Below are 12052 nucleotides of genomic sequence, written 5' to 3' on the forward strand. Positions count from 1 at the left end.
AGAAACAGGACCAGGGTCAGGAAAGCAGAATAGAAATGCTACTGGGGAGGAGAGCTTCAGGTAGGTTTACCTCATCAAAATGAGGTCTAAATGGTGGAAGATTTTATTATTATTAGTAGTTTTTATTTATTTTTAAATATAACATAAAACTAACTATTTTTAGATACAATATTTCCAAAGTATGCCTTGAGAAAATATAGAATGCCTTGCATTTAGGTGTTACGGAACACAGCTCCAGTTCAGGATCAGAACTAAGGACAGTTTCAGTTCATCAGGAATGGCACAGACTGAGTAATGCTGCTATAAGGAAGAACAGCCCAGATGAAGTTACTTCCTGAAAATGTAATGAGGCATTGGTCACTGAAATAATTCATATTTTTTCAGCTATTAGGAAGCCAGTTATTTCTGAATACAATCACATCTCCGTATATGTCAACATACTGTACCGTAGAGTTAATTAAATCTAAGGCTTTAGCCAATTTCATTAAAAATGTAAATTGTGGTAATTTTCAGCAAGTGTCTGCCTCAGCTGAAAGCTTAAGGTTCTGCAGTGACACATGAAAACAAAACATACTAATCATACTTAATACTTAAAATCTTAATTTTCGATAGCACCCCGACCTCATTTGCTGAATTTGCGTAATGAGTCTGTCTGACACCTGAATAATGTATCTCTCCTGTCAACCCCTCATCTCACAAGATTTCAGGCTGCAGGCTGTAATATAGATGCATCATCTTTGTACCAGCTACTCATTACCGTCTGTAACAGGAATGGGAAATGACACTACAAGGGCCAGTTTATGTGACAATAGCTGAAATGAGAAAGGAAATTGATACCAATTTCTATCCATCTTGTCGTAATCTTTAAAGCAGGATTTTAAGCTCAGTCGCATGTTGCAAACCAACAGAAATCTTATGGATTCTATACGACAAAGGGCTGTGCACGTATATCCAACCACCCGTATAGACACACATAAATGCATATAAACACTTTTTATATGTTTGCAAATAGGTTTTGCAGTTATGTATTACATGCGTGCAGGAGCTAGTACTGATAATGCTATCATAACTGTGCTTTCAGTTGCACATGAATTTACTCAGGTGAAATTAAGCTAAAGTTTTCTGGGTTGGGAAAGGTCATATTTCTATTTTTAAATTTCAGATAAACTACTTAAAAAAAATAGGTCAAATACATTCTTTTTAAAATGTATGAAAATCCCCAAAACTAACCTAAATCACTGGTGGTGGAACTCTCATCCCTGGCTATTTGAAGCAAAAACTTCTAACTGGCCAGATATGTGCCCTTTTGCTCCCCTTCCACCAGAACTGGTGAAATCCCAGGCTTCCAGAGAACTGAAATTTGCATATGCTCCAGAAAGACACGTCTTTTGCTGTAAAATATTCTGCAAAATACATCTGCTCTGAACATGCTCTACTGCAAGCAAAAACAAAACACAGAAAACAATGAACAGAAATTTCAACACATTATTTTAGAAAAATGCCATCTGTTGGCAGAATACTGCTGAGCATCAAGCTTCACTGAATAGCTGCTTGGATCCAATTGCTGTTCTGGATATTTTACCAAAAATATCAGGTACGTATAGGTCTCTCAGCAAAAGGTTAGACATTTAATTACTCTTTTCATTAGCTTGCTATTCATAACATTTATTTTCAAATTCTGTAACAGAGACGTTTTCGGATTAGTCTGAGCACAAGTAGCTTCAATAGTTGGTGAAGTGTGTAGGATCTGCATAAATTGCACAGATGATTATGAAGTTACTTAATATATTTCTATTTGTGGGGGAAAAAAAAGAATCACAGCGTAGAAATTGCATCATCTTTGGCAGTTGCTTGCTTTGCAATCCTCCTGTTAGGCCAGGGACAGCTCCCTGTTCCTTCCCTGGCTTCTCTCGCTGTAGGGTGAAAGCTGACCAGTGAGCTTGAAGCACCTTGTTTGCTCTGAGACCAGAGACACTGAGGTACGTGAATGTGACTTTTTTTAAAAACAAGACTGATTTTTTTTCCCCCGTCTTTCTGTTTCTCTAAAATACTGGCCTGAACCTACAGTGAAGAAAATAACCTAGCATAGCTATTTCCCCAAGGAGGAGGGAGTTATTAATAAGCACGGAGTGATTTCCTTTGCACTATATAACACGAGCCAGGATTTATAAGGAGTTAGATCTGTGTAATGTACATGTTTATGGAACCATATTGATAATTATCAATACTATTAATCTTCTAAGCACTTGTTTAGAAAGATTGCAGCAATGTATCACTTATTGCTGGAGGAAATTATAAAAAGAGCTAGGAATTGCCAAGCAGCCAGCCTTCCTGACTCTGCACACAAAAGGCTCCATTTAAGTGGCAGTCACGTTTCAAGCTGTACACTGCTTAATGTTACTGAACAATTTACAATTCAGGGGCACATCTCTAAAACAATACCGATTTTTTTGTTGTTGTTGTTCAGCTCTGCACACAGTGTTTAGGCGTCTTTAATATGTTTTTGTTTCTATTTGCAAACAAATTAGAGACATTTTAATTTCATCTGGAGCTAACAGGCAACCTCTCCTGATGCTCTGCAAGAGAAACGTATTTCAGGTTAAAGCTACTTGAATCCCCTCTAACCCAGTAACAGCAGTAAGGACACAACGTTTTCCACCATTGCTCTTTATCATTTGAGGATGCGCTTTCCCCAGTCATCCTGAAAATGTGCTGCAGCCTCAGATCAGCACCCAGGCACCCAGTGGCACCTTTACGAGCCGTAGCGCTGAGCTGGAAGAGCACACCCGACGAGCTGGAGATGTCAACACAATTAAAACAACACGATGCAGCCTATGCAAACACTAATAGCCTAGAAGCACAGCGTTAATTAGAAGAACTGGAAGAAAACGTTAGCTGCTCTAGGAAGACACCCCTCTCTAATGACAGATATATAGGTCTCCTGTAACCACTTCCCTGCTCACCAGGATAAGTGTGGAGGTGAGGCAGAGCCTCCTGCCCACCACCGTGCCCCAGGCTGTGGGAGGACAGCACAAGAGCAGCACAGCTCAGCCGGGTGCCTGCCACACATCGGAGCCGAGAGCGCTTCCCGCACGGAGAATGCTCAGCCAAGACCTTCAGCCCTCCGTGCAGGGCCTCGGTGCCCCCACAGCTCATTTGGTCCTAGATCACAGAGCTCCTGTGCAAGAGCCCAAGCTCTGGGGATGGGTGTCTCCAGCCTGCTCTTGGAGCAGCCTCAATGGCACTGCACAGCCAAACCTGGACCAAGCCACTCAACAAACTGCACACTTTGAGCAACCTTGGCATTTAATGAACCCCCAAAAGCTCATCAGGGGTAGAGGTGGAACAAAATGGTCCAAACTGGCTTTTTTGTCAAATGGAGATCTGGCACTCACTTCAGTGCAAGAGACTGACCCAGTATGCCTGCTTGTTCAAATCCAACAGCCGTCTACTTTCCGGTCAATACCCTTGTGTAAACCACATCTTTAACTGTAATTATTAACAGCAGGATTAGTTTTACTTAAATTTGCTTTTTGCGCATCTGTTGGGAATTCCTAAATTTTGCTATAATTTCCAGACAAAATTTGAAGGAAGTGGAACATATGCGCATACTGTCTGCACAGCCATCTGTCTGCGCCAACTTCCTTTCTCATAACTTTTGAACTTGCAGAACTTGCCGGCCAATTTGAAATGTATTTGATACAAGCAGAGGTTTCTGAAGGATGTGTCTGCAGTGGATAGTTAGAAGACAGACCCACCTGCACTGAACTTCTCTCTCCCCCTTCGGTTTGGCCTGCCAGCCGACCAGCTGGCGTATGTATAATTCAAAGACAGCCACAATACAGGCTGTTGCTTGCACAGCAAATGATATAGGAGTGTGGGAGGGAGTTCAGGCACTGCAGAGAAACTGTGGAGACAAGTACGGGAAGGAGTCACAGGGAACATGATAGAGAATGCTGCTGTGGTAGAGTATGAAGAAGACAAATCCTTGGAAAAGCAAGATTCAACAATTTCACAGGGATTTTTTCTTACTACATTTGTGTTTTGACAGTTCAAGGATTTGCAGAGGTTTGTATATGAAAACATAAAACAGGGACCTGCTGAGTTAACTCTGTATAGAGAAAGAAGCAATACCACCAAATTTCCCATGAGAATGCCCAGCTCCTGTAGGAGTGATCCGTTTCTGTCTCCTTCAGGCACATCAGTGCCTCCAGGAGGGATGTGTTGTCCTCTTCAGGTACCTCAAAGCACTGCAAGTTGCATTCGTAGAAGTCAGCCAGGTAACACAGCTGGTCAGCCAACTTCTTGCATTTCTATAGAGCCTTCTATTGGGCAACCTCTACATGCTTTACAGAGCAACAAATAAAGGCAGACGTTATCACGTCCTTTGTTTCTCTTCTGTTGGTATTAAAGAAATGAGAATTGGGATGATATCCTGAAGTGTTAGCCCCACATAATTACTAAAGGCAAACTGTAGCCTTTGGCAGTTTTTCCTGGGACATATTTAATAGCAGCTATTATTTTGTTTAGCTATTTTAGTGCATCCTTGACTTCTCTAAACTCCACAGTTTTCTTTGTGACTGTAAGAAAATACATGCAGGGATTGTCATAGCAATATTAATCCCCTGGGGATTCTGGTGAGAAACTAGGACCCGTAAGTGAGTAGAAGGGAAGTTACTGAGCCAGCCTCAACTATTGACTTAACACTGTAGCCATGGGGATATGAGGGTGAGGAAAGCAAGCATTTTATGGAAACATTTAGTGCAACAACAGGAATACAAATTAAACTCCATTAATTTAGTTTTAAATTTTAATGAATCTGGGTGTGTAGTTTATATAAAGATTTATTTAATAAATTATTAATATTTTTTTGCTAAAAGAATTGTAAATTGTAAGTTAATACAGAAGTTTGCCTCAAATTGAGCATCAAAATTTGAAACCCACAGAAATAGCCTTCCCTTCCTTTTCCCTGCACCTACTCCCCACAGGAAACCCAGCTGTGGGGCCGGCAAGGAACCATAATGCAACCAGGATGGGCACTGCCAGACCTGAGCTGGAGAAGGACCTGGTACAACACCAGGAGGAGCCTGGACCAAAAACAGAAAACCCTTTGGTAGGAATTGGTATTTCTTCAGCAATTTGCAAGTCAAATTGAATGGAAAGTATTGTCTTTGTGCTTTAGTGTCTATCTACAAGGGGTCAAAGAGCTATATGGTTAAACTGGCACATCTTCTCCAGGTATTTGAGGCTCAAGTAATTTGCACAAAATCAGGCAGAAAGCCTGAACCCAGATCTACACAGGCCTAGGCCACAAGCCTGTCACAGAGCATCCTTGCGTGGATGGAGCTGGCAAGAGATCCCAAAGAGTTTCCAGCTTCCTCAGCTAACAGTCAGGTTTGTTTCTTCTGGGCAACATTGAAGCGTCTACTGAATCTTTGATCACTTATTCTTACATCCTTTTTTTTTTTTTTTTTTTTTTCTCCCCTCTTTTTACTCATCATTACAAAAGTTACATCTTGTTCATACAGATACCTTTTGCTTGAAAGTAGTACAGGAAAGGCGAGTCATCCAAAAAATACATAGTTTTAGCTTTCCTAAAACTAGAGAAACTGAAGAGCATCTACAAATGGTTTCAAACAGCAAGGCATTACTGGTTGATTTTCCAAGCTGACAACTAGGGACTTTGGACATGCAGAAGTAATAAAAGTTGCATGACTGCCTAATGTCCCTATTCATCTGAGGAGCTTTGGTATTCACAGCACAGAGAAAAGGTGGCAGAACAAAGTAAAAGATGACACAATGCAAAAAATGAAGTACTACTTAGCTGCAAAGAAATGGTAAAGATTGTTAAGTTTTGCATGGTGGAAAAAAAATAAAACAACCATTTAGTGACTGCAACTGAAAGAAAACAAACAAAAAAGTAAAGAATAGAAAGGACTCACGTTGAGCTGGAGATCATCTGTCCACTGGCCGACGAGGCGGTATCCTGGGGTGCTGGTGTTGGTGGTGTGGTACTGGAAGATGTCGTAGCGTCCTGGTGCATCACCATTTTTGTTAAACATCACTGGAGTGCCAGCACTACCTGGGGGAAGGAAACGAGACAAAATCCAACCAAAAAAAAAAAAAAAATAGCCAAAGCTTTACGATAGCTATTTTATTTAGTCAAGGTTGAGAGTTTTCAGACTGGCAATGTATTTCAGGCAAAGGTTATCTATCACCCCAACCACCTAAACCAGATACTTTTGGACATGGTGGAATAATCTTAGCCCTTTTCTGGTGATTAATTACCACTGCCCAAACCCACTGACTGAAAATAAAACAAGGCAAAACTAAATCAGCCTTACTGCACTCAAGCTTTGCACACAGCAAGAAATATCAGAAGGCTTTTCTTCCTGCCCTCCAGCCTCCCTTCCCATCTCTCTTTCCTTAGGGAGTTCTTTAGTGAAAATCATGCCTGTGAATGGAGCCTCTAAATGATTTTTTTTCCCCCCAGAAAACGTTCCATCTGCTTCTGAGAGATACTGCTGTCAGAAGTCAGCCCAGGTCTAGTGAATCTTGACTGGCATCCAGAAATAGCTTCCTCCTCCACAATATGTTCTTATGCCTGTAATCAGCATGCGGTTGGGATGGAAAAGCACAGGCAAAACTACAGGAAGGCCGTTCCTTGGGTGTTCCCCTGTGTGGGCTCCGTGATTCTGACATGGGCTGAGAAGTGTCTTGGTCGGGAGCTGTTCAGGATCATGATGCTGAATTAGCTTTATCCGCCACATACCAAGGTAACTACATGTAATGTGTGATGAAATGCAGGGCAAGCAGCAGGGCAAGGATCCCCCCCAACCTTCCTCCACACCTGGTGCTGAGCAGAGCCAGCCCCAGCTCTGATCACTCGGTGCTGGCGCAAACCATTCCTGGTCCTAAGACAGGCAAGTGCTCACCAGGGCAGCTGCATTTTAATTACCATGCCATTAGATGTGAATCTTTTCCTGAATGAGAATTCAAGTCACTGCTGCACTTCCTCAGCAATCTAGGTGAAAACTTCGGGGGTGACATTTATTTTGAGATGCATTAAAATAGGTTTCAGGGTGGTAGAGTAATATTGTGTCAAGATTGAAGATTATGACAATGCTCCAGTATCTCTATATTCAAAGCTTCCTCCCTCTGTGTAACATTTTTTTTCCCCTAAAGCAATGAAAAATCTCTCCTGTAGTAGCACTGAACTTTAAGATTATGGTTTTCTTCATGATTCCCATTCTTCATTGAATTCCAGTGAGCAAAAGAAGATTTGAAGGGGTAAATTAGCATAGTTTCTGCTCCAGCCCTGGTAGATTGTTTCCTGCCTATCCTGCAAGCCTCCAAGATCAGATATAGAATCAGCTGGAAGACTAGCTCAGAAAATCTTCCACTGAAATCTCTCCTCCCAGGTTCCTATGAGCACAAGGCCAATATTTAATTGTCATTACAGATTAATGTAGCCAGAATACACTTACAGTGAAAACACTTAGAAGGAATAAGGAGGACTGGCTGTAATTCCTTGGCTCATACTAAAAGTCAGCACAAATGGTAAATGGGATTTAGCTAATCATGGCTTTTAAAAGGTTGTATATTATTAGTTAAGCTTTTTTTTTTTTTTTTTTTCCCCTTTTCTTTCTTTTTTTTTTTCTTCTCTCTCTTTTTTTTTTTTTTTTTCCTTTCCTCACAGAACTGACAAAAAGGAAAGTACAATTCCAAGTCTAGGAGTTCAAGCGCCGCTCCCAAAATGTACCACAGACGTTTGTGGCTGCCCCTCTCAGTCCTGTTCTGACCAAAACCCAGCCTGGACACAAAGAAGCGATCACCACTGCACATCATGTTACTGTGCTCTGGGGAAGCAGTAAAACTCTGGGTAGGTTACTGCCACTTGTTTGTGCAGCTGCATGCAGACGGCCTTTAGGGCTATTTTAAATGTCAGCATTTAACAGCAGCGGTGGGCTTGGGTGCTGCAGGTCTGCAGCCAGCACCGCCCAGCATCAGGTGCTGGGTCACCTCCTCAGCTCAGCTCCCTGGGACACCAGCCTTATGCACGGATACTTGATGGTCAGCAGGAAACGCCTGTTGCTGTTTTCAGGTCTGTCACGATTTATGCTTTAAAATTATACAGGAAAAAAAGTCTGTGAAAAGTCAGGGAACGGCAGGGAAGACAACTAGCTATGGAACCACAAAGAACTGTGATAATCTCAGGTCAGAAGTCAAGCAGAGGCTTCCCATTTTCCAGCTTTGAAGTTGGAGTAATTGGACTCCCAGCCAAGGATCTGCTTCGTAAGTGCAAACCTTCTTTAACCTTTGTGTGGGCTCTGGTGCATGTTTCGGTGCTCTTTCTGCAGGGACCCTGCCACTTCTGTCCTGGTTAAAAATTGTTCCAGCATTTCAGTCTCTCCTTGCAGCTCCACTTCTTTGTGCACTCAGGAAAATAATACGTATGTAGGAAAGCCTCATTGCGGAGAAGAAAGGATTTTCAAAAATGATCCTATTTATTATTTGACTTCTTGATCTTATAATTATTGTAATATATGGCTGATGAGTTGTTTTTATTTTCCTTCTGCTAGGATTTGTACGAGTTTTGTTACAGCTCCAGCAAGCACTTCAGAAACTGAGTAGTAGCCTGCAGGCTGCAGCTTCTTGCTCCTTCAGAGGCTGTGACAATTTAATTCATCTTCAGTTCCCAACAAATAATCTGTCCTCGCACTACACAGATGGAGAGTACATAACACACATTCACCTGCAGGATGCATTTGAAAAAAAACGCACAGGATCGGACTGAATTTGTATGAATTCAATCTCTTAATCACCACAAGATGAGAAATGAATTAATAGGAGGAGGACAGGGTGCTAGCCAGGTGTGACTAGCTAAGGTGTTTCTTTATTATTCAGTTCATGCTGACTGCAGCTTAAGGACCCAAAGGGCTCACAAGTAACAAAGCCTTTACCTTTTTCACTGGGGACACTTTGCACGGTGAGATTTTCAGCATCTCACTGCATGAGCACTTGGGGTTTTAAATTTTCCGTATTTTGGTGCTTTTTGTTCTCAAGATAATGTGACAAGATCAAAATTCATACTGAGCTCCTAGTGCAAATCCAGTCTCTTCATTAAAGATTGCTTGAGCTCTTTCTGCATGAATGTCATTACCTGTGCAAGGAAAAGGCTCCAGAAGCAGGGACATGCAGGGTGGCTCCAGCTGCACAGTCACAAAGAAATCTATTACATAGAAAGAGGGTCTCGAGCTCATGGGCTCACAATGCTTGAAAATGGCTCCATTTTTCCCTCTCTGGCTCACAGTTTGGGTGAAACACTCCCACTGTTCTACTCTGTTTTTACTGCAGACTGTGGTAGAAGACTAGTAGGAACTGGATTTTAAGCACAGACTGATGTTTTCCACCCCTGTCCCCAAGAGGAATTCAATGGCTGCACTGGTGACCCAGAGAAGGGCAGGGTAAAGGCAAGGCTAAAATGGAGACAGCTGAAGCAAGCCCAGTAGCCCAGCTGTAGTGTGACAGCCAAGGAACACGTGGGCACCAGCATCCCCAGAGCTCCCCGGCTTCATCGAAACAGCACTGCACCACCCAGACCTGCAGAAGCCTCTCGCACAGCTTCTTCTATTCCCGCATCCCTCTGCATTTTTCTGGCTGGCTGGCAGGTTGTATGATGTTTTTTTATCCTGCGCCACTGGGATGGCTGAATCAACCCACAGCAACTCTGGGAATTTACTTTTATACGACATGGAAAAACAGCAGGATCCACAAAACCTCTCTCCATAGTCACAGGAACCAGCCCCAAAAGGCTTGCAGCTGAACACTGCACATGGGTGTGCAAACCCATGGGCAATCAGGCACTCTGAACATGACAAGAAATGGCTAAACTCCACACCTGGATACCAAGCCTTGAGATTTAAAAGTTTTAAAACTGTTTTTACTTAGTTTTTGCTTTTTTTCCATTGGAGGGAAGGAGAATGGCAATTTCAAGTCCCTCTGCTGGATGTGAGTTACGTGTGTACAAGCAAAGAAAAACACCATATGGCAATGTAAATCAATCAGAAATGGAGAAAAAAAAAGTCAACTTTTAAAATCCTGACCAAAAAAACCCACAAACAAACAAACCAGAAATAAGGAAAACAAAGTCAGAATAAACCAATTCTTGGAGCTAGGCAGTAGGCAAAATTAACTGGGCACCCAGTCTCTCAAATTATTTCTCAGCTCTGTTAAAGTAACTAGATGGATATTCAACATCTGTATATGCAAGAACTCTCTAATGATGATCCATGACTTGTTATCCAGCACTAAAACTGACATGGCATGATGCGTTAAATAATGCTGTACTTCTATATGAGTTTGTCCTACGGGAAAGGAAAAACAAACAACAACAACAACAAAAACAACAACAAAAAACTTCCACAATGAGGAAGGTAGAAGAACTCTTCAGGCTTTCTCAGATTATTCATCTCAAAATTTGCTCCTGGCTGTAATTAACACCACTGCTTCAAGGGAGGAAATTGCAATCTCCTGATATTCACCTTGCTTTTCATAGGGTTGTTTATACAGGAATGAGAAAATGTCCTTGGCACAAGCGACAAAACTTGATCATGAAATACCATCTGTGTGCATACTGTTCAGTCTCCCAGGTCCTGTTGGTTGTGTGTGAGCTTTAAATTTATTAATAAAAGTGTTTATTACTAGATTATGGCAAGAAACACCTCTGCACGCTGTCCAATGAGGATATGAAGCTTTCACAACCTCTTCTTCTGAGGCAGCGACACCCTGGCTACCTCCCATGTTTCAAAAGGATATTTTTTCAGTGCTTTCCTAAATCTGTTCTACATACATATTTGGAGGTCTAACTTCTGGTTAAATCTCAGATCTCTAACCTTATACAGAAATAGGACAGAGCAGTCAGAGCTCCTGGTATGTACATTAGCAAGGCTTACGATGGGGAAATAACATTAGGTTTGTAATGCTACCTCTGAAAGCGATCTACTCTGCTGTCTCTAGTTGGAGGTGAGTGTTTGTTAATGAAACTAATAAAATTACAGTAAAACATACAGAGGCAGAGAAATTTTGCTAATATTTAGGCCTGGTTCATACAGTGCAATGCAGAGAAAAATAAATGAAAGCCCAATGTGGTGTATGAAACTTAGGGCTGGTATTGCAACCACCACTGCCCCCTTGGAAGGAGTTGACGGATATGTGATAAGCAAAGAGAAAGTTGCCCCATCCTCATTCCTGGGATATTTCATCTCCTCTAAATACTTACCAGAGGAATGAAGGCTGGAGTAACTGTTCTGTCTAAATAGTAGTTCCAATTCTGCAAATGGACCTGTGCTTTAGCTGTCCTCCCCTTCTCTTGAGCCTGGAACTAAGTTGGGCTCAGGGTACCAGAATTTCCCCCAATTAGTTTTCTCCAAGTAGAGGAAACAATATAGAGAAACGGGCGTAACAAAGGCAAACTTAGGCATTTACTTAGCTATTTCTCCCCCAGGAAACGACAGGCTTCGGAAGGCAACAATTTCTGTCTCTGCGCTGGAGTAGCCTATTTGCCTTGGCTAAAACATGTTTTCAAACAGACACTAAATAAACACAGTCTTCTGCCACAAACTCTAGCAAAGCTATTAAAAAAAGCATTAATCTGAACTGAATGAGGTGAAATTAAATGAAAAAAAAAAATAGACAGGTCAATATGCTACTGAGGAAGCAGTCTCTCAGCTCACCGTTGAAGTTAACGCTGCGGATGTACTTGAGCAGCTTTTTGCCTCCCGCGTGCTCCATCTCGGGGCAGACCCCGGGGTAGTCGGCACAGAGGTCCTTGTTCATGTGGTGGAGCGCGTGCGCCATGGCGTACACGGCATCGATCACGAACTGCACCTTCCCCTCCTGCTCATAGTGCGAGTCTTTGCCAATTCGCTCCTGCCCTGCACAGATACACACACAGAAGGACAGTAAGGAGCAGTGCTTGCCTGATGCCAGGTACAAATGAACCCTCTTGGGGCCTATTTAACAAATGTCTTTTAGGCAATACAATGCAAAA

General features: G+C 42.1%; 1 protein-coding gene across 7 annotated transcripts in view; it reads right to left on the minus strand.

The window, feature by feature from the left end:
* Positions 1–12052, minus strand: part of GRM7 (glutamate metabotropic receptor 7) — a 259416-nt gene that overhangs the window by 70466 nt on the left and 176898 nt on the right. For 5 of the 7 annotated variants that reach the window (XM_068694316.1, XM_068694313.1, XM_068694312.1 and 2 more), the window contains exons 6-7: positions 11736–11936; positions 5943–6082 (exon numbers count right to left, since the gene is read on the minus strand). In XM_068694316.1, the coding sequence (XP_068550417.1) occupies positions 5943–6082; positions 11736–11936 (341 nt within the window). Of the gene's footprint in view, positions 1–5569; positions 5825–5942; positions 6083–6121; positions 8756–11735; positions 11937–12052 lie in introns of those variants that run through there. The other 2 variants (XM_068694317.1, XM_068694318.1) reach the window with 2 other exon arrangements.

The sequence above is a fragment of the Anas acuta genome, chromosome 11 (assembly GCF_963932015.1).
Source record: "Anas acuta chromosome 11, bAnaAcu1.1, whole genome shotgun sequence".
Lineage (NCBI taxonomy): Eukaryota > Metazoa > Chordata > Aves > Anseriformes > Anatidae > Anas > Anas acuta.